At 35.3% G+C, this 24,467-nt stretch overlaps 1 protein-coding gene across 1 annotated transcript in view; it reads right to left on the minus strand.

Annotated features, from left to right (window-relative positions):
* Positions 1–2,927: 2,927 nt before the first annotated feature.
* The window catches only part of LOC128224032 (hamartin-like), a 35,038-nt gene continuing 13,498 nt past the window's right edge, over positions 2,928–24,467 (minus strand). The window contains exons 12-22 of the mRNA XM_052933631.1: positions 22,253–22,701; positions 18,192–18,381; positions 17,658–17,801; positions 16,882–17,048; positions 16,282–16,412; positions 15,390–15,486; positions 15,033–15,128; positions 12,527–12,668; positions 11,618–11,775; positions 11,000–11,108; positions 2,928–10,210 (exon numbers count right to left, since the gene is read on the minus strand). Coding sequence (XP_052789591.1) covers positions 9,792–10,210; positions 11,000–11,108; positions 11,618–11,775; positions 12,527–12,668; positions 15,033–15,128; positions 15,390–15,486; positions 16,282–16,412; positions 16,882–17,048; positions 17,658–17,801; positions 18,192–18,381; positions 22,253–22,701 — 2,102 coding nt within the window. The 3' untranslated portion in view covers positions 2,928–9,791. The remainder of the gene's footprint in view (positions 10,211–10,999; positions 11,109–11,617; positions 11,776–12,526; positions 12,669–15,032; positions 15,129–15,389; positions 15,487–16,281; positions 16,413–16,881; positions 17,049–17,657; positions 17,802–18,191; positions 18,382–22,252; positions 22,702–24,467) is intronic.

The following is a 24,467-nucleotide window of genomic DNA, read 5'->3' on the forward strand; positions in this document are numbered from 1 at the left end:
AAGTGCCCTCTAGATGGCGTATTCACAATGGTATGGCATGAAACAGTGAGTAGGCACTTCCGAGTATAAAGTGCCCTCTAGATGGCGTATTCACAATGGTATGGCATGAAACAGTGAGTAGGCACTTCCGAGTATAAAGTGCCCTCTATACCCTACATAACGTAAAAACGCCATTTTCTGAAGAATTCCTACATATACACATTTTATATGGCTAGATTTTTCTGATTTTTAAAACAATACAAGTAGTCTGTCCATGCGTTAACGTGATTGAAAAGTCACATATTCAAAAAGTAACATCAGAGTTTTAAAACTGAAATATTCTAAAATACTGAAATACTGATGGTTTTAATACACGGTGACTCAATTATAAGAAAATATGTGCAAAGGTTGGAAATAATCATTATGCAATGTAACTATACAAATGTTACATTTCTTTCAACGCAGATAGAACAGAATTTTATTTCACTACAAGCTTACAGCCTATGAGTTTTATATCCACGGTGGAGAACCCACATGACTTATGTGCACGGCAAAATGTAAATCTCGAGGTCTCGATTCAGGTAGTTTCTTAATAACTCGTCATTGAACGTTTGTCTCTGACAATGCGTTTTAACATATAGACACGGACACTGAGCTATTTTTCAATGAAAAGAGTGTTATTTTCGTAAAATACAGTCGTGTAGTTTAACAATATAATCGCAATGAATATATAAAAGGCTTTTAATTTGTCGTGATGTGTGTTCCACGTGACATACATGTACAGCCAGTATAGTGACATATAACTTTGTCAATTTTCTAAATTCCACAGAGGGTTACAATTGTTTATTTTGTTGCCGGGTCGTTGGACTCATCAGGGCGCAGACGGCGATGGTGGTTTGCTGCTCGCGCAAGATTGTCTGGTTTCGGGAGGATGATGTCATCGGGAGTCACCATATCCCGCATGACTCGCTCCACGGTGGCGGCGGCCGACTCGAACAGACGTTCCTTAGCCACTTCCTTAACCTGAATAATACAATAAGAGTTATTATTTTTATAAGTATTATCAATCATAAGTATCAATTATTATGAAATTATTTTTTTTTCACACGCACCTTCTTCGTCATCATCACTCTATTGGCTGCCCCCGGATCTGCTGGATGAATATGTCCACCCAGACCAGGTATGAACATGCCCATGTACTCCTTCACGGAGGCAGTACACTTCATCTTCTTGTTCCTGATGGCGCACCTCCAATACTGTCGGCCTCCGACCTTGACCCCTTTGGTATACCTAGAAAATGGTATATTCGTTAACATACTCGAATCTAGCGAATGATGAAATAATCACTTTATAACTTACTTTACGGGAACAAAATTATGGTTTTGAGTAACTTCTTTATTATCATTAGCACTGAGCATTCCTGATGTTTCACCTACCAAGCACCCTTAAACGCTTGAGAAACGCTACATGAAATTACAGCATCCTCTTAACTCACTATGCGTAATATGCAAACATGCAGATAACAATAAAGGAATTGTAAATGTCGCTATGGTGATATTACTTTACGGGAAAAAGCATGGCTTTTTTTAAATATTTTTATCATTTTGTTTTTAACTTGCCTGTTCCGCATTTTCGGTGGTTCCATCTACCACAGCTGTCGCAAGCGACAGCGTGTGACCTCGTAATGTTTACGTTGCATTCAAGGCATTAGGATACTGATCTGCCATAATGAAATGGTAGTCTGAATTGACTGACAAAAACAACATTGTCATGCATTATATACATCTTCGAATGGAATAGTTCACTCACATTACAAACTGTCAATCATTAGTGACCTCAGTTTACCAATCTAGGAACAAACACAAGCGTATTGCTAATTAATTAATGACTATGTTGTCACTTGATTGCAATTATAATTAAACAAGTTGCATCATTACTATTGGAACCAATGTTAAATTGTTTAAATGTTTAATTAATTTCAGATATTTAAAAGAAAATGGATACTATATGGAAATATATTATTATTATATAATTTGTCTTAAGCATACGTCATAACATACAATTATACTAAATATATTATCTTATAAAAGTAAAAATATATTATTATTATTATTAAATGCTGTTAAGCCGTTTGAGTGTGATGTATAACTTAAACCCAATATTTTTATATGTATTCAATATTTACATGTAGGTTATTATAACGTGTAAAACGTGTAATACAAAAGTAATTGTTGAAATTTGTGAAAATAGATCTGTGACTTTGATTATCCAGTGTGTTTTATATAAATGACTAGAGCTATCACTGAATATGATTAACACCCCCGAATGCGACCCTGATGGGAACTGTTAGTGAAATATTTAGAAATCCCCTAAAAGTTACAGCGTGGAAAAGTTATGGTTCTTGTAATCTGCACTTCACCGCATTGTGCTTTACCATTGCATGATGTTTAATTAAATTCCATCAAGAAATTTTCAAGTTATGCTTCGTACAAGATATTCACTGCACTTCCTCTATTTTTGCATTTGAAGTTTCAATCAATTCCATCCAGTAGGTTTCAAGTAATTGTCCAGAGAAAAGTTTGACGAACAAAGGGGAATAACTGTTCTTGTACACTTCTTATTGTGCTTTACCATTTTATGACGTTTTATTAGATTCCATCTAGTAGTTTTCAAATATTAATCCGGACAAGAAAAAGTGAAAAAGTAACAAATGACAACAACTCTGCAATAAGCTAAAAGTGAGTTATGGTTCCCGTACATTGCAATTCATTTCATCATGTTCTATAACATTGTTTGAAATTTAATTAAATTCCATCCAAATGTTATCAAATCATGCTCCGGACAAGGAAATTTGTAATGGACCAACGGACCGAACAAACAGGGCGACTCCAATATACCCTGTTTTTACTTGATTTGCCGAGGGTATAATAAAACAACAGAATAATAAATATATTTCAACTATTTATTCCAATGCAAGGGTGGATAAAATCATATGTTGTCTTTTTTTAAGTAACTTAAAGGGACTCGCTCATGTTTTGGCACCAAAAAATAATTTCCCCGGAAATGCATTTGAAAACACATGACTGTAATAAGTTTACTCTTTTATTCAGAAATTGCAGAAATAAATACAATTAAAGAATAAAATGAAAATCTGGTTTTAGTGGAAGCAAATCCATGGTAGTACAGTCAAGAAAAAAAATAAGAAAACCAACATTTAAGCCAATTGGCAACACCGAGACAAACATACCATTTATATTTTAACATTTATTAAATACCTTGAATACCTTGAAAACATCACATGTTAATTGCAATCAACCATTCATGCTACAGCCTTTTGCTGAATTGCCTTATCAACTGTTTTGGAAATGGTGGACTTCAAAGACAATATTTGAGCATTTATCAACATTTGTTAAGGGTTCCAGCTGTCAGTATCGTAGTTTTAAAACTCCTGATGATTTGACACTTTATTTCATATTAATAAAACATATCTGTAAAAAAAATGCATTGTATTAACCAGGTGTGAGTCCCTTTAAACGGACTTATTTTCCCATAATATTCCACGCGGTTATCAGCCAAGGTATTCTTGCAAGGATTTCAATCAAAACACATCAAATATATGGTATTTTAATGATTGTTTAAGAAGTAAACTGCTTAGACAGTGGACAGTATATACACAGATTAAACACACTTTACTTAACACATAAACATGCCTATTAAGGAAACAATAATAATACAACACTTTGTCACTATATACCAATATGTATAAGCAGTATAAATTAAATCAATTCTGAAAAACAGGATTTTAAAAATCAGGCTTAAATTCATGCAGGGAGCCATAGAAATAAATAACATTATAAAGTAAATGTAGCAGGAGTTTCATGTATGTAAAACTCATATTTTTGTCCAGATTTGGATCTAAAATTTGTTCTCAAATTGCACGCAGATGGCAGATGTATACGGAGGTATACCACTAATCAATTTGTTAAATGTTAAATTATTTGGTTACCATTGAACAGTTCTGATGTTTCTATAGCATCTACCAAGCACCCTTACACGCAATAGAAAAACATGAAATTACATCATCCTCACAACTCACTATGTGTAATATGCAAACATGCAGATAAAAATAAAAAATAATGGAATTGTATGAAAAAGCAAAATGCTGTTATGATGATATGGCTTAAACATTTGTTAAACTGTGGTCAAAAATGTTGTAAAACTTGTATTTTTATTTATTTTATAAGACAATAAAGCTGACTGCTCTTATAATGACAATGTCAAGTGACATCTTAAGGTTGTGTCATTTTGGTCTACCTACCCTCTTTCTGTGTAAAATGTATAAATTCATTTTTGCACTTTCAAAGAAAGAGGTTCAGACGATTTCTGTAAGATGTATATATAAACATTATCTAAACTAAAGGTTTTATGTACTAAGTCCACATAGTTTTAGATTGACCGACATATATATTTATTCTGATTAATAATATAATACTTTTTCAATACTTTAACCTCCATAACAGTACACAATAACTTGTACAATTTAACAGATTATATAAATGTTAGACAAATCATGCACCAAATATTCCGAAAATTACTTTAAAAGACAATTCATTCACCAAAATTTCCTAAAATTACTTTTAAAAAATCTATTGAATTACCTATTTTCCATTTATACAGTATTTTATTACTGTTGAAATGATTTTTATTCCCACTATTCAAGTAGGAAACATAAATAAAATAAAAACTTAACAAACCAAAAAAATGTGGCCTCACACTAGAAATCCTAACCCTCAAATATTCAAATGTAAATAATGATCCAAGATGCATAGAAAAAAATTCATTTAGTGTTTATTTCCAATTTAATTGATTGAGTTAGGTCAAAACAACCCATGATCAATCATTTCATTTAACATAAAATGCAAAAGCATACGCAATCAATCAAATAAAGGTTACACTAACAAGAGCTGTCACTGGGACAGCATGCTCGACTATTACGAATATTATGATGCTTTTAAGTTCGAGGATTGCACAGTTTGGTGAAACATGGATGGATCAAAGTAAGACTATACAAGATGCAACAAGCAAATTCATTGAATTGATATCCCCCGCCTGATTGGGCTAAGTCAAGGAATGGAAATCAATTGTTGATGAAATATAAATATGAGTTTGAGTTTGATTGCAACTGTTTGAAATAAAAAAATATTGTATATAATGTAACATTTAGAATTGACCAAGAAACCTAGTTTATGACTCCATGTTACCCAGTTCCAAACTAATCTAAGATTTCATCAAGGCAAACATTCTGATCAAGTTTCATGAAGAAGGTTCCAGTTATATTGCAAAAAATATAGCCTCTAGAGTGTCTACAAGGTTTTTTTTTAAGATTTGACCCAGTGACATCATTTTTCACCCCACATGACCTACTAGAATAAAACTATTCCAAGATTTCATTGAGGCATTCTGATTAAGTTTCATGGAAATTAGACCAGATGTATTGCCTCTAGAGTGTTCCCAAGATTTCTGTAAGATATGAACTAGTTTTTGACCTATATGATACACTTTTAAAACGCATTCGAAATTTAACCCATAAGAACATTCTGACCATGTTTGAACTTAATCAGACCAATCACCACCATGAAATAGTTTCTGAGAAGATTTTTGAAAGATTTGACCTTGTGAGCTTATTTTCGATCATATGTGACCCATTTCAAATAAGACCCAAGATTTCATCAAGGAAAACATTCTGATTAAGTTTTATGAATATTTGACCATGTACATGTATAATGCCTATAGTATGTTCCAAAGTTTTTTCTAAGATTTGACCTACTGACCTAGTTTTTGACCCCATATGACCAACTTTTTTAAATGGTCTATATTTCATCAAGGGGTACATCATGACCAATTTTGAAAATAACTTGACCAATCATTACCATGATATGGTTCTGGACAAGATTTGACCTAGTGACCTAATTTTCGATCATATGTGACCCAGTTTTATTTACGACCATGAGTTCATCAAGGAAAACATTCTGATTAAGTTTTATGAGTATTTGACCATGTATATTGCCTCTAGTATGTTCCAAAGATTTTTCTAAGATTTGACCTAGTGACCTTGTTTTTGACCCCAAATGACCCACTTTTAAAAGTGGCTGAGATTTGATCAAGAGGAACATTCTGACCAAGTTTGAACATTTTCTGATCAATGCCTACCAAGATATGGTACCGGATTGACGGACGGACGGACGGACGGCAGGAAGGACGGACATACGGAAGGACGGAATGACGGACGGACAACACCAAAACAATATCGCCCTCCCGAAATCTTCGATTCGGCGGGGGATAAAAACTTAACAAGAGTTGAGAAGTGAAAAATGCATTATGTGCAAGGTAGGGTAATTATACTAGATTGTTTACAGTTTCAATGCCGTACATCAAGAACTTGCTGAATTATTGACCTACATGTGCTTACATGCAAAACCTCATATAATAAAGGGGCAAAAATTATTTTAAATGCAAGATTATAAGTATCTTCCATGGCCGAGAGTGTGAGATAGGTTCATCCCAACCCAAGCGCAGGGTGTTCTGCTGAAACGAGGTGGGAGAAAAAGTTATCTCACTTTATTAATTAAGAGGGCTGGATGGTTGGAAACACATATCTAAGGTTTCAATGCAAATGTGGTTACATGCAAAACCTTCACCAGAATTTCTAAGTCAAATAATAAAGGGACGTAATTAGCATGTTTGACAAAATACAGCTATCTTACTTGATTAATTAAGAAGGTTTGATGGTCAGGAGCCCTTGTATAAAGTTTCAATGCAATACCTGATGTATCTGCTGAGCTTTTGACTTAAATGTGGTTACATGCAAAACCTTAAACAGATTTTCTAAGTCGAATAATAAAAGTTCATAATTTGCAGATAAAGCAATATAGTTATCTAACCTGGTTATTTTAGAAGCAAGGATGATTGAATACTGTTGTAAAAAGTCTCAATCCAAACATCAAGTAGTTACCGAGATATTAACCTATGTATACATGATGTATTTGCTGAGATATTGACTAAAATATGGTTACATGCAAAACCTTGAACATAATTCTATGTCAAATAATAAAGGCCCATACTTTGCATTATATTCAAAAAAGTGTATTCTAACTTCATGAATTAAAAAGATTGGATAGTTGGGAACACATATCTAAATCTAAATTTTCAAAGCAATACATTATGTATTTGCTGAGATAATGACTTAAAGGTGCTTACATGCAAAACCATAACCAAAATGCGGCGCCCACGCCCACGCCAACACTAGGATGAGTATGTAGCACTCCTTATTCTTCAAATAACAAATAAAAATAACATAATATAGAAAGTGTGTAATAAATAGTTTTAAGTATTGCAAATCATAAAGAAATTCATACTTTATAACACAAATTATTCAAGAAATCAAGTGTATAAACATAAATAATTGTCTTTAATGTAACAAATAATAAATAAATATTTACAACCCTAAACAGATCCAAGTAATGTATAAATGGTAAAACCATGCTCATTTAGAGTTGTAACAAAATTTCATTTCTATTAAATGTTTATAAATACATTAGTTTTAATTGATAAAATATTCACTCCATAATTACTGATATTTATCACATATTAACATTTCATACCGATTAAAATAAACGCTTAATTGAAGGAAAAAAATCAAAAAGCCAATGACAATGATACAAAAATGGCTGTCAGACGGAAAAATGTAACAATAAGAAAATTATCAATTACACTCACAATACTGCAGATAAAAGGTAATTTGATTCAACGCATGCAATTGTAATTGTATGAATCATATTACAGATAACATTTATAATAATGATTGTATATAAATATTTACTAAAACAAACAGGTAAGTATTTAATTCCATTATTTAGCACATGAAAGTCAATTTAAACAAGAGATGTTTGTCAAACATTATGCCCCCCCTGAGCGCCATGTTGTCAGGATTATATGGACAATTAAATGAAATATGCATGGACCGAAATGACAGCTGATTTGTTGCTGTTTTAAGATTATGACCATTAAAGTGTGAGGATAAAGTGTGTTATGACCGTCATGACCTTATACTCTATGAACTCAAAATCCAGAGTCATTAGCTGGTCACCAGAAACCTAAATGTCAAGTTTGAGGGCCATGGGTGCAGGCATTGTCAAGTTATCAAAAGACAAGTTTTTTTCGTTCAAGGTCACTGTGACCTTGACCTTTGACCCGATGACCCCTTAAATCATAAGGGGTCATCTACAAGTCAGAGGCAACTCCAAGTCAAGTTTGAAGGCCATGGGTTCAGGCGTTGTTGAGTTATCACTCGGACAATCTTTTACCATTCAAGATCACTGTGACCTTGACCTTTGGCTCTATGAATCCTAAAATCAATAAGGGTGATCTACTGGTCAGGCTTAACATCCATGTCAAGTTTAATGATCATAGGTTCAGGCATTGTCGAGATATCATTGGGGGAAGATTTGTTAACTTTTTTGCATTAAAGGTTACTGTGACATTGACCTTGGCCTGATGACCCCCAAAGTCAATAGGGGTCATCTACTTGGCAGGCCCAACCTTCATGTCAAGTTTGATGACCATAGGTCCAAGAATTGTCGAGTTTGCTTTCAAGGTCACTGTGACCTTGACCTTTGACCCCTAAAATCAATAGGGGTCATCTACTGGTCAGGCCCAACCTCCATGTCAAGTTTGAGGGCCATGGGTGCAGGCATTGTTGAGTTATCACTTGGACAACCTTTTATCATACAAGGTCACTGTGACCTTGACCTTTGGCCCAATGACCCCTAAAATTAATAGGGACAATCTTCTGGCCAGGTTCAACCTCCAAATCAAGTTTGAGGGCCATGGGTGCAGCCATTGTCAAGTTATCACTCGGATAACCTTTTACCATTCCAGGTCACTGTGACCTTGACCTTTGGCCCAATGACCCCTTAAATCAATAGGGACCATCTTCTGACCAGGCCCAACCTCCAAGTCAAGTTTGAGGGCCATGGGTGCAGGCATTGTCGAGTTATCACTCGGACAATCTTTTACCATTCCAGGTCACTGTGACCTTGACCTTTGGCCAGATGACCCCAAAAAACCATAGGGGTCATCTCCTGGTCAGGCCAATTCTCCAAGTCAAGTTTGAGGGCCATGGGTGCAGGCATTGTTGAGTTATCAATCGGACAACCTTTTACCATTCAAGGTCACTGTGACCTTGACCTTTGGCCCAATGACCCCCCAAAACGATAGGGGTCATCTACTGGTCAGGCCCAACCTCCAAGTCAAGTTTGAGGGCCATGGGTGCAGGCATTGTTGAGTTATCACTCGAACAACCTTTTACCATTCAAGGTCACTGTGACCTTGACCTTTGACCCATTGAGCCCAAAAAACAATAGGGGTCAGCTACTGGTCAGGCCCAACCTCCAAGTCAAGTTTGAGGGACATGGGTGTAGGCATTGTCACGTTATCACTCGGACAACCTTTTACCATTCAAGGTCACTGTGACCTTGACCTTTGGCCATGACCCCCAAAAACAATAGGGGTCATCTACTGGTCAGGCCCAACCTCCATGTCAAGTTTGAGGGCCATGGGTGCAGGCATTGTTGAGTTATCACTCGGACAAGCTTTAAAATTATATTACCATTAAAGGTCACTGTGACCTTGACCTTTGACCCGATGACCCCCAAAATCAATAGGGGTCATCTACTGGTCAGGCCCAACCTTCATGTGAAGTTTGATGACCATACGTCCAGGAATTGTTATTGCAAGACAATAATATTTTACTTTTACTGTTCCACACTCTCTGAAGTATAATTCCGTTGCCCTGGCAACAGACTAGCTTCCCTTGATGACACTGACCCAATGTCAAGGTCAGGGGTCTTTTGTTGCCTAGCAGCAGCACCAGAAATTATCTCAAAATCCTCTTCTTCAGTCATAGATAATGGAAATTTTCCATGTTTATCACTTGCTGACCTTTGACCTTGGCTATGTGAATAATCAAGGCCAGTATTTTTCTGTACACCAGAGATGGAAATTTCCCCAGAAACCGGTAGACTAGCCATTCTGGTGAGCTGTTTTGTGGGAAAGCTGGGCTGTTGTCGGAGAGGGTCAGAGTTGGTCCTTTCTCGGAACTGTTCATCATCCTGTACTGGACTGAGGGGTGGTTCAAAGCCAGGGGTGATAGAGGTTTGTCTACTTGGTGATCCTAGAAGGCAAGGCATGAACTATTATGTTTTGGCTAAATTACTATATATATTCAACTAAAAATTCTCTACAATTGTTTGGGTAAACAAGTGAAAATATTTGACTTAAAATAATAGTGGACTGATAAGTTGACCATTTTCTAGCACACAATTTGAAAACTATAAAGAAATTTTGCAAATCGTTTGGTGAAAGATCTAATATTCATATCTTATTTTAGCATATAATTTTAACCACAATGCACAAGTCAAAGATTGTACCTTCAGAACCTAAATCTTTCTTTTATCCTTCCCAAATATTGTTCATACCATTGTTAACTACACTTTGCCAATTTGATGCAGCCAGGGATTTGGATAACGGAAGTTTGAAAGAATATTACTCCCTACAAAAGGACTTAAAGTTAAAATTCCAAAACTAAGTCCCTGGAAATACAGAAACTTCCATAATATTTAATTGTGGACACAACTTCCAAAGTCGAAGGCTTTCAAAACCTGCTGGCAATATTGCCAGTATGGTAACATTTTCCTGATTTTAAATGAATCATTTGAAAACCCTTTGAAATTAGAGTTGGTATGTTTGAGTAGCTCATTATTTTATGTCAATAAGAACTGCAATTCAACAATGGAGAACATCTAAACTGTGCATGTGACTAACACTAAAAAATTTCGGAAGAAAAAAATCTTAATTTGCCGCCAAGAAAGTTCATACATCCAGTTTCAAATCCTTAATAGAAGCCCTCACAGTACAGTCATGGTCTGTATTCATATAAATCGAGCTTTAATTCTACACTCACCTTTGTCCAGTTGTGCCTTTGAGAGTTCAAGGTCAGAGTAAAGTTGCAGAATGTGGCTTTCAAGCGCTTGGTTTACACGCAGGGAAGCTTGATGTTTCTCCTCTACACTCTGTCAATATAATAATAACAACTGTAAAATAACTTACGTATGATATTTGTTTATCCTGAAAAATAGCTGGGGATCTGTTTGAGTAAAAGGGATTAAGGCCCAAAACTTCTTCATGGTTGCAGGATTAACCCTGAACTTTACAACACCTGTATGATATTGCTTGGGAGCTTATGCTTGTTGAGAAGCCAAGAAAACATGGCCTTGGTTTGACTCACACCCACTTATCTGGTATGTTAGAGGCTTACACAGACCAATCTCAACCAACCTTAACAGAAGAGAGACTGAGAAAAAGAGTTACTTCTCCATTCCGGGAAATTGACATTTTTGTTTCATTAATGCATTTAATTGTATAATATTATTGTTATTAATTACACTTGATCCAATTTGAATACATTCCATGCTTCTGCAGTTATTAGATTCAATGCTCAGGTTTCATGTATTATTATTTGTAATAAAAACTGGCTAAACCAACAAACTTTGACATTTCATTTCATATGAATGAAACCCACCTGAAGTTCTTCACTATGTCTGGCCTTTACTTTATCCACAAGCAGTTTCATCTGAGACATGGCCTCTTCCTTAGATGTTAGGGACTCCATTTGATCTCTCAACTGGGCCTGACAACCTTCCAACTGGGTTGACTTAACGCTTAAATCCTTCTTTAGGGCTGAAATTCAGATGTCATGCATGTATTTCATGTTGGCCATCAAACATAATATAATTTCTTCAAGGCAGACAGATCCAAATGCATGGCCAACAACTCCACTTGGGGTTGAAAAACTGAGGTCATACATGCATGTTATGTTGGACTTAAGTGATTCTAATTGATCTTTTAGCTCGGCCTAACAACCGTCTAATAAGGTCAACTTCAGACTGGATTTAATTTTCAAGGCTGGATTATAGTCCATATTAATTCATTCACAAGAGAAGAATCAATAGCAAATAGATACAACATTAAAAATCCTACATAAAAACAAAGACTATCTCAGCAGCGTGACACATGCCTCCAATTTGGCCTTGTTGGAATGATTGCCAATTAACCTTTAAGTGTGATCTTGACCTCTGAGAATGAATGCTAGGCATGTCACATCTACCCATGCTGCTGTACATTTTGATGAAAGTTGATAAACATCCGAAAAAATTTAAGTAAGAAACAGCTGAGACACTATTAAAAGGACGACAGGACAAACAGACAGTGCGATTACCGTATGACTCCCTTCGGGGGCATAAAATACTATAAAACTATAAAGATGCAAGCATATACTAATGCTCAACTTAACATTTATTAACCTGATTACTGATAACAGGGACAACAGAACAATGACAAAAGTAGTCAACATCTCATTTTTTTCCTTAACAACAGATATTCCTTTCCTCAAAAAAATGTTAGCTAAAGGATGAGCATTTTATCTCCTTACTGTGTATTTCCTGCTGTAGGCCAGCCTGTATGTGTTTATGCTCCAAATGTGAGGCCTTGCTGGCCTTGTAGGCTAGGAGTTTCTCGCTACTCTTGTGTTGTAACTCTCCCATCAAAACCAGCTCCTTCTGCAGCTGTAGGACCTGCAATAAAAAAAAATGGTTTATTGAAATTTAAAAATGTAATCCAATCCTGTATATATTTCTCCTATCCAGACAACAACATTGAAGAATTTCGGAAGAAGCAGAAACCTGCCTTTGATTCTCCATTGACAAAACAGGAATAACACATGAAATATCTATGCCGGAAACTATCTATGTGACTAGCTACACAATACAGGCATAATAATAATCCAAATCATTATTGGATATTTATCATTTCAATTAATTTCTGAGAAATAATGCGCACTCGTACTAAAGGACATTTGGAAATATTTGGCCATAATTGACGTGTACGTGCAGTGTGTTCTCTTTCTTTCTCATGAAATTGATACTTAGGGAAACACAAATTTTAAACTCTAGAATGTGTCCTGTCACATGAATATCTTTCGCACATCGCTAATGAGGCTGCTGCTATCAAAACCATGAAGATTTGCTAATAACTAAACTATTTTCCAGTAAAAACTAGAAGCGCTGCAATGCGACGAAACCAGGTTTTTGTAATGGGCAATCAGAAATTATAGCCAATTAATTTGTTGTATGAGCAAGTTCAATCTGCAGCTTCATATAAGCTATATTCACACTAAGATTCATCAATATCCATCAATTCTAACTAAGTTGTTGGGCAGAAAAACATTTTTCTATTTTTAGGAACAGTGACCTTGATCCCACCTCCCAAGCTAGCTCTTCACATAAGCTTCCTTCGCTCTAAGTTTCATCAATATCTATCAATGCTAACTAATGTTATTGGGCAGAAACCATTTTTCTATTTTTAGTAACAGTGACCTTGACCCCACCCCCCTCAAAAGAAATTCCAAGCTTGCTCTTCACATAAGCTACTAGTACCTACACACAAAATTTCGTCAATATCTATCAATCCTAACTAAAGTTATTGGGCAGAAACCATTTTTCTATTTTTAGTAACAGTGACCTTGACCTTAGCTCCACCCCCCTCAAAAGCAATCCCAAGCTAGCTCTGTACATAAGCTACCTACACACCAAGTTTTATCAATATCTATCAATGCTAACTAAAGTTATTGGGCGGACACCATTTTTAAATTTTTAGTAACAGTGACCTTGACCTTAGCCCCACCCCCCTCAAAAGCAATGCCAAGCTAGCTCTTTACATAAGCTACCCACACACCAAGTTTAATCAATATCTATCAATGCTATCAAAAGTTATTTGGCAAAAAACATTTTTCTATTTCAAGTAACAGTGACATTGACCGTAGCCCCTTCCCACTCAAATCAATCCCAAGCTAGCTCTTCACATGCTACCTACACACCAAGTTTCATCAATATCTGTCAATCCTAACTAAAGTTATGGGGCGGAAACCATTTTTCTATTTTTAGTAATAGTGACCTTGACCTTAGCCCCTCCCCACTCAAAAGCAATTCCAAGCTAGCTCTTCACATAAGCTACCTACACACCAAGATTCATCAATATCTATCAATGCTAACTTATGTTATTGGGCAGAAACCATTTTTCTATTTTTAGTAACAGGCGACCTTGATCTTAGCCCCACCCCCCTCAAAAGCAATCCCAAGCTAGCTCTGTACATAAGCTACCTACACACTAAGTTTCATCAATATCGGTCAATGCTTACTAAAGTTATTGGGCAGAAACCATTTTTCTATTTTAAGTAACAGTGACCTTGACCATTTTTCTATTTTAAGTAATAGTGACCTTGACCTTAGCCCCTCCCCACTCAAAAGCAATCCCAAGCTAGCTCTTCACATAAGCAACTTACACACCAAGTTTCATCAATATCGGTCAATGCTAACTAAAGTTATTGGGCAGAAACCATTTTTCTATTTTAAGTAATAGTGACCTTGACCTTAGCCCCTCCCCACTCAAAAGCAATCCCAAGCTAGCTCTTCACATAAGCAACTTACACACCAAGTTTCGTCAATATCTATCAATCCTAACTAAAGTTATTGGGCAGAAACCATTTTTCTATTTTTAGTAACAGTGACCTTGACCTTAGCCCCACCCCCCTCAAAAGTAATCCCAAGCTAGCTCTTCCCATAAGCTACCTACACACCAAGTTTCATCAATATCTATCAATGCTAACTAAAGTTATTGAACAGAAACCAATGTTTGACGACCGCCCGCCCGCCCGCCCAACGACAACCTCATTCTAATAACCCGGTTTTCGTTGAAAACCTGGTTAAAAATTAAAGAGCAAAACAATGTAACCAGTCTTTTAGTTTAGTGTTAGCCTGTGTGACCTTGGCCGTTTTCAAGATCATTGGTAGTGTTGTATAAAGGAATACTGTCTGAATATCCTGAACAGACAGATGAATTTTACATGATTTCTCTTTAATTTATGAGGTAGGTCCACTCACCTGTTCCTTAAGTTTAGCGTTGGCCTGTGTAACTTCAGCCATCTTTTCCAGTTCCTTGGTCGTGTTGAACAGATGTGACTCCTTCTCCATCAGTCTCTGTAATAACATACACCTGTCCTTAACATAATTTAATAGAAATCTATTTGTAGCCATCGATTGAGAATCAGCTATGACAGCAACAAAATATTCTTTTAATCACGTAAAATTATGTTTTATCGGCCTGATACTAGCTCGTATTGACAGTTCTGGTGCTCTTTTGAAGAAATACTGTATTTGCCGATTTTGTGTCCGTCTTGTGTCTAGTCCCTTTCACAATGTTGTTTATTTTGTTCTGAAAAATTGGCCTAATGTCCCTACCTGTTCAAGTTTGTCTTGCTCTTCCCTCTGTCTAACCAGCAAAGTGTTAAACTCCTTCTTGGCATTCTTCAACTCTTCATTTTCTCGTAGGCAAGAGCTGAAAGACATACATAAATATTCATATGTTTGTGCAGTTTTATATCACAAATTAGAATATGGTGGTATAGGTGTCCATCTCGCACCCAAGAAGTTGTGGGTTTCAGCCCCTTTTAGGGCACTAGCTTACAGCCTCTTAAAACGGAGACCAGTTTGAGTTCTTTCACCAAGATAAAGGACTGGAAAGTCATTTATAACTTCTAATAAAGATAAAATAACCTTAGAACTAATTTCAGGAAAAATGATGGATCATGCTGTGTATATAACTATTGACATCTTAAATGTGTACATCAATATCATTACATTTACTATGGTTTTCTAGTTATGGCATCAATAAAGATTTTTAATGATGACAACAACAAACAGACAAAGACCATGCCACCAAGACTTTAACAATATCTCATTTTTTTTCATTTAAAAAACAGACAATCTTAAAAGTTGAAATTGTACATAAACAACTTTGGCACTTTGAAACAGTCATACCAGACCAAACTTAAAACAGGCAAAACCCTATTAATTGGACATGCTCATGTTTTGGCACATTTTCCCCCCTCAGTTGTGCACTTAAATTATAACATCTTTGATACCAAAATGACAGAGATATACTTAAAAGTATGAAAAATATTCTGGTTGTTGCGAACTCACGCCCGTACAGTCAATCACCTAATGATTTTCCACATTAGTCATACAAAAAAAAAACTTTAAAGAGACTTAACTGATCTCTTCTGGCTCAAACTCTTGTAAATCCAGTGTGTTATGTAAACTTAATCATATCTTTATCAAAGCCAAGCCATACTTAAGTTGTAGATGTTTCTCAAATGTTTCGGAATCCCGTTCAGCCTTGAGCTGACCATTCTCAGTCTCCAAAAGCTTAATGTTCAGCTCCTGGTCCTTGAGCTGGTGGTCCTTCTGCTGTAACTGGTCAGTCTAAAATTAAGATTAGGTGAGTATGTAGTTTCACTGACTGTGCTAAGGCTAATAAAGATATTTTGGTAAATTTGTAGTTTGTTGCCGTGGAGCACTGTGCCTCTTGATCAGTCTCTTTAAAGGGACTTGATCATTGTCTTGAAAAACTAATCTTTCTGAGAAAGAAATTTTAAAATTCAAATATGACCCACACCAATTACTCCACACTTTCTTGAGGAGATATTTATAACTCACTACAGTTATGCAGATATTTTAGTGTATTGTAATACCTCTAGATAGGTAATATTTCAATCCAGTTAGTCAACTGTGTTTTAAATTGTTAAAAGTATATGTACACAGTAGTGTTAGAAATGTGGTCCAAAAATGAAGGCTAACAAATAAATGACATATTCAATTTTCTAGCTACATAATATAATATGCCATTTTAAACTTGAAGGAAAATATTAAAGAAATTCAGATTAATACGAACCATGGCAGCATTCTGTTCCTCCAACATGTTTGTATGGGCAATTTTCCTCAGTAGTCGCCTGTTCCTCTTGGCATGCTGGTCACGCTTGTGACGTTCATACATCACCTGGTTGTGGAGCAACGTCAACTGGCCTCTTAGAATACTGATTTCATCAGCTGGAGGGACCCCTATTTAGGATAAAAAAAAAATTATGATATAGTTTACATTCATTGATCACAAATGTGATGCTTATAAATCACTTGGATGTGGGGTAACATCAACTGGCCACGTAGAATACTGATATCATCTGCTGGTGGAAGCATACAAAAAACAATTTGTAACAAAAAAAGTGTGCGTATTTATGCTTGTGACGCTTGTGCATTATTTGGTTGTGAGATTACATCAACTCTCCTGCCTCAAAGAATACTGATCTGACCTACTTAAAGATTGAAAGAAACAGGTTACTTAGTTATTATACACAATCTTTAACTATTTGGTTCTTCTCCATAAAGTCTGCCAAATTATTAAATGTTTGTTTAAGCATAGGCTATTTAAGCATATACACATAACAAATCAATTGGCCAGAAACGTATTTCATAGGGCCCCCCAAAAAGATTGTAAAAAATGAATAAAAATAACAAGTTTGACCAGTTCATATAGAATTTAATGCTATTCTCTTGTAAAAAAAGGACAACAAAGAAAGCATATGGTTCATAGCCATCTCCACATCATTGTTTCATTCTTGTTCACATCACCCTATTTATACCGGTAATGTACTATATAAAACCCAATCTTACCCCCAAAGTGTGTCCAGTTGGTATCTGTAGTCGAGGGCATTGGGATTTTACTCAGCTCTTTGGCGTGAATGTCCCGACCCAGTTCAATGTGTCGGTCCAGTAGCTCAGGCGGGGAATAGGTCGTAAAAAAGGCAGGAGCTGTTTCTGAAAATACGCTCCAGACATTGTTTTTAAGGTTATGAATGTTCAATTTGTTCTCAATCTTTTCAAACTACTTGTCTCTATTGAATTGTTATTATTATTGCTGTAATATTGTGAATTTTGTTAAAGGTAATGCTTCATACAAACTTACTACAAATCTCCTGATATTGTTGTCTAAATCATCTACCTACCAAACAGGTACATGTATTTATAGCATTCCTTCTCAAAGTTGGAAGTAGTGAGGAAAGCCTATGGATTTTTAACAGCTATTATTTCAAGAAATGAAATGCAGCACAAGATTTTGTTGATGATGCCAAAACTGACACCAAAAGTAATACCTATTTGCGGCCTGAAAAAGGCCATGAAAATAACCTTATAAGTATAAAGCAGTACCTGACTGATTGTCCTGCACTTTTCCCCCACATTTGGTGCACACATTTGCAGCTGGTAGATTGAGAAGCTGCTTCAACATCCCATACACCCCCTGGTCTGCTGTTGACTGATGACTTACCCCACCCACCCGTGCTGACATGTGACATGGGGTAACAGTCACCTGACTTTGCTGGGTGGTTGTGACAGTGACCTGAAAACAGAGTGAGTTTGAAACTATGTTTGGTGATTTTTTTCAGTTTACTTCAATTGCATCACTTAAATAGCCTACTGAATTCGGCTCCAACAAAGGGTAAATGTGTTACCACATCAAAGCTGGATTTCCGTCACAATGTTTTTTCCTTGATTTGACCTAGCCAAAAGATGACCTGTTGACAACTTACCAAAATGGACAACTTATCAACCATTTCAACAATTTACTGCTGATCAAAACAGCGTGTCAGGAAAACAGTCTTTGGTTGTTTGTTATTTGTAGGGATGCAAACGAATGGCAAAATTGATATTCGAATATTCGGTAATTCTTTCGAACGAATATTCGATTACCAAAATACATCTTTTAAAAGTTGTAGTAAACTTTTATAATATTCTCTAAAGTAATAGCCGGGGCATTTTAGCTTTTCCTTGTCGTAATAACTACGCGTGGCGGACCCTGAATAACACCAAATGAGCCTCTGAAATTCTTCATTTCAGAAAGACAAAAAGTCATACTTTATCAACAGAGAAAAATTAACAAAAACTTTTTATTAATATTCCTCTGTCTTCATATTTGTAAACAACGTGAACCTAGATGGATTTTTGGTCAAATGGCGTTATGTGCCAATTGAGAGTCTCCGTAGGACGAGCAGCCTCGTTCTGGGATTGACCTATAATATATAAACTACGGAAAAACTAAACCAACTTGGGAACTAGTCTATTTTAGATTTTCTTAATTGGTAGAAGCAATTTACCTAAAATAATTGGATTTTTTTCTGTCACTTGTCGTTTTCTGTCACTCCCCGTGTTTTTACATTAAGCTAGTTATTGTAAAAACACGGGGACTATTTATAGTACCCGACGATACCCTTCTCAAAAAAAAATACACTTTTTACCAAAACGCGCTTAAAACGCACTAAAAAGTGTATTTTTCCTGCGTTTTTCTGAAAAAGTGTATTTATTCTGCGTATTTTTATGAATAACTGCGTAATATGTGTATCTTTTCTAAATAAGTGTATTTTTTCTGCGTCTTTTGTTAACTGAAGTGCGTTTTTTGTCTGAATAAGTGCGTCTTTTCTAACAGAAGTGCGTTAAAAGTGAATCTTTTAGGTTTTTGTTTTCAGCAGAGTGCGTTTTAAGTGGATCTTTTAAGGGAAAAGTGCGTCTTTTATTTTGTTTCTTTTTTTACCAACAATAAGTGCGTTTTAAGTGCGTCTTTTATTTTGATATTTTTCTGACTACCAGTAAGTGCGTTTTAAGTGCGTCTTTTTGTTAAGAAGTGAATCTTTTACTTTTTTTAATATTAATGTGAATCATGCCCTTCTCAAAATAACATTTATGAAATACACACATAAATACAAGAATATGAATGAATGAATAAATCAACCAGTAAATAAGCATTTTATTATTGATCAATATACCTTTAAAATAAAAAAAATAAAATAATGAAATAAAAAGAAAGATTATTTTAAAAATCAAAAATATATTATAATTTCTTATTTATTGTGTAATCAAAAGAACACATTTTACTTATAGGCAAGAATCAATTGCATGTAATTATAACATTTATAGAATTATTATTCCTTAAGTTTCTTGTAATGCCACTACCAAATTCTTTGTCATTTCTTTTCCAATTTTACAACATGCATGATAAGCCTGATCTTATCTGATTGTACCAAGGACCAATTAAATCTCAGCATTTAGGGAGCCAATTTCAAATCAAAGCTACTGGTATCCATTTTGTTGGGATTTCATTAAAAGAATATTGATGATGTTTTAATTAATAAATGGATTTACACCAATTAAAACAAATTAATATTAAAGGGATTAGTGAAATAAAATAATGATCATTAGATCAGGTAAATATGAACTATGATTAGAAACATGACAATACCACTATTGGATGATTTGTGATAAACTGACATGTGAAAGCACTCAGGTCATGGTATGTATTCTTTATTTCAGTTGTTAATTTCACTGTTATGACACTTGACTACTTGTGGGACTTTTGTTTGTCAACTTTCAATCTAGTGCACATATTTTAATAAATAACAATGCAGATAGTAGCTGGAAGTAGGATTATTGGTCCCAGATAGTAGATGTAGTTTTAAAACTCTATGAAGATGCACTTGTTTTTATCCTTATATATGTTAATATAATATTAACATATTAAGCAGAAATTGCCATGTTTCCATAAATATGCACACTAGCACCTTTAAAGTTATACAAATGATTACAGTGTTGGTTTTTGGAGGGGTCATAAAACTGTCATCTTCCACATGGCTTACCAGTTATTGGAAACTGGCCAAATTGGGTCAATCAATTTAAGTACTAATAAAGTCATTACTTATTTAAAATATGATACCCTGTTTTATTCCAGAGCTGTCAGGAATCTCTAGATTTGACAAAAATATAACAAAAGATTCCTGAGACTGTCATTTTCCAATTTGTAGCTTACAGTTTCATGATTTTCTATCAATTATTTTTGCCACTGAGTAAAAGGTTATTTTATTATTGCTAAATTTTACAAATATGTACTTGTTTGTCTGACTGTAAATACATTATGTCCAGTTACAAGGTGTCATGTTAAATTAATTATGAGATTTTTTTTTTATATATGTAACACAAACTCATGTTTAGGAAATTTAAATGAAACAAAATCAGTATTTATTTATTCAAATGTGTTCTATTTTTGATGGTTCAATATATTTATATATATATATATATAATATATTAAAAGTGTCCATTTTTAATTTTTGCAAAAATGGACACTTTTAATGCAGGTAAAATGCACCTGAGTGAATTTGTGCTCTTTTTTAACACAGAAAAATGCTCTTTTAAAGCAGAAAAAAAATGCACTTTTAACGCATTTTTTTTTCATAAAATTTGGGTGCAAAAGATTCACTTTTAATCAGTAAAAACGGATGTGCGTTTTAAGCGCGTTTTTTAGGGATCAAAACGCACTTCTTTACTGAAGTGCGTTTAACTGCGTTTTTAACCCAAAAATGCGCACTTAAAACGCAGTTGAGTGCGTCTTTTCTAGAAGTGCGTTTTTACCTCCAAAAAGCGAACTAAAAACGCACTTTCAAGAAGTGCGCATTCTTTCTAAAAAAAACGCACTTAAGTGAGTTTTAACTGCGCTTTTTGGAGGTAAAAAACGCACTTTCAGAAAAGACGCACTCAACTGCGTTTTAAGTGCGCATTTTATAAAAAAAAAACGCGGTTTAAACACACTTAGTGCGTTTTTTTTGTGTACGTTCGTTTTAAGTGTATTTTTTTTTGTTAAAAAACGCACTTAAAATACGCTCAAGTGCGTTTTAGTGCGTTTTTTGTAAAAAAAACGCAGAAAAAATACGCTTAAGTGCGCTTTTCTGTTCAATTTTATTCACTTTTTAAGCACTCGGTAAGAAAAATACGCTTAAAACGCAGTGCCAATACCGCTGCTTTTAACGCGCGTTTTCTGCACGTTTAACGCGCGTTAAACGCGCGTTTTCCGCACTTTTTTGAGAAGGGTATGTCCCTAAATGATACATGCCGCGTGTTTAGTGTATTGTCATCACATTCACACCTCTGGCATTATGGGCCAATCGTTGTTTAAACAAGACAAACGAATCTTAAATACAACAACATAGTTGTAGGCAAAATATTTATTATTATTATTATTCAACAAAAAAAACCATCGAATATTCGAATACCGATTTTGACATTCGAATACCAAACGTTTGATCGAATATTCGAATATTCGTTTGCATCCCTAGTTATTTGACATCTTTCATCAACCTTGCAGTTATGTACTGGTAACAGAGGGGGATTTCTTACAGTTCTCAGATAATGTATAAATTATAAAATTGCTCATGACATTAAAAAATTACCTGTGTCTCCTGTCTGGTATGGACAGTCACAGTGCTACCAGTATTTGAAACAGATATGCCCTGTAGACTAGCTGGCTGTGACATTGACACAAATGATGTCACTGGCTTACTAGACACCATACCATCTTGTTGGTCAGATGTCACTAAACTGGAACTTAAAGGACCTTTGCATGTAGTAGAAGCTGACCTAGAGAGTTCATCATCCTCCTCCTCATCATCATCATCTTCATTCAAGGATGCTATTTTGGGGAATTGAGGGCATGAACGCGATCTCTTCTGAGCACCAAACGGCTTGTTAGACTTGTTGAGTTCAATGTTATTGGTGGCCGTGAGGCTGTTGAACCTAATTCTGTTCACGCTTTTCATAAACTTCTTCACGGACTCGGCGGTAACAGTTTGGTTTCCTGGCACAACAGAGGTCAGCTCAGAAACCTCATCATCGTCATCTTCTGAAAACAAAATACAGAACAGACATTTAACAAAGCTGTCGTAAGACAGCGCGCTTGACTACGCTGCTTTGACTTTGAAGTGAATACAATAACAATGTAATATGTGCCTGTCAAAAGCAATAACAATCAAATTAAAAAGAGAACAAGAATCGCGATGTGACAAAACCAGGTTTTTAATGATTGGCAGAAGAGATTTAGTTTCAACTGCTCTCTTCTATTTTTTGTAACAGTGACCTTGATCCTAAGGGCCGTAAACACAATCCCATGGAAGTCCTCCATAAACTCTTCCTACATAAATTATGTCAACCATTACTGAAACAGTAATCTATTTTCAGTAACAGTGACCTTGACCCTAGGAGGCCAAAAGGCAATCCATGAAAGCTCTGCATAAACTTGTCCTATATACCAAGTTAGGTCACACTATGTCAACCCTTACTTGAGTTGTTCAGTAATAACCATATTTCTAGTTTTAGCAACAGTGACCTTGACCTAGACCATAACTCTCGGGGCCAAAACACAATCTCAGGAAAGGTCTCTATAAACTCTTCCTATATACCAAGTTCGGTCACAATATGAAGACCCTTACTTAATTTATTCAATGCCAAGCCTTTTTCTATTAATAGTAACCTTGACCTTGATCCTAGGGGCCTCAAACGCATTCCCATAAAAGGTCTCCATAAACTCTTCGTATATACCAAGTTTGGTCTCTTTACGTCAAACCTAGCTAAAATTATTCGATACATAAGGTGACTTTGACGCTGCCCTCCCATCAGCCCGCCCGAACAATGACACAAGTCATTCAAATAACTAGTTTTCCCTTTATGAAAATGTGGGTAAGAATATAAAAATGTGCCTTTCAAAAGAAATTACCCTAAAATAAAAATATAAAAATAAAAAATCATTCAAGGGCCATAATTTGTATTAAGCGTTAAAATGGAGTTATGTTCCTTGATGTAAGATGGTCGTCAATAATTCTGCACAGTATTAAGTGCATTGAATGAAGGGTATAGAAGTTTTTTTTATCAAAATCCCAACTTTCCCTAAAACTTTAACCTGATCTAAAACTTTAACCTAAGTCAATCAGGGACCATAACTTGTATTAAGGATAATATGGACTTATGTAACCTCATTGTATGATGGTCCTGAACAACTGTCTGAAGTACTGAGCCAATTGATTGAAGGGTATAGAAGTTATTAATAAATATCCCAACCTGCCCTAAAACTTTAACCTTAATTCCATAGTCAATCAGGGGCCATAACTTGTATTAAGGATAATATGGAGTTATCTAACCTCATTATGTGATGGCCCTGAACAATTGTGTGAAGTATTAAGTCAATTGAATGAAGGGTATTGGACTTATAAGTGAAAATCCCAACTTGCCCTAAAACTTTAACCAGACGCCGATGCCGACGCTGGGGCGAGTAGTATAGCCCTCCTTATTCTTCGAACAGTCAAGCTAAAAACAACAGGAATAGCAAATAGATTCCAAATCTTTCTGTGTGAAAGCCATATGGGTTATGTCAGAAGTAAAATTTGAACCAAGTATAAAGTGAATGTTTCCAGGATTGTTTGGAGCAAATGTCAATGTTTAAGAGTTTGTACTACAATGATGACGTAGACAAATAGACCATGGCTACTATATATTGTTATGTCAATCTCTGAAAATCGACATACATGTATGCAGAATTATTTTATATAGAAGAAGAAGAAATAAATTCGAGACCGGGTAAAAAAATTGACACAACTGGAAAATCAAGATAGCAGA

Source organism: Mya arenaria, chromosome 17, assembly GCF_026914265.1.
Source record: "Mya arenaria isolate MELC-2E11 chromosome 17, ASM2691426v1".
NCBI lineage: Eukaryota > Metazoa > Mollusca > Bivalvia > Myida > Myidae > Mya > Mya arenaria.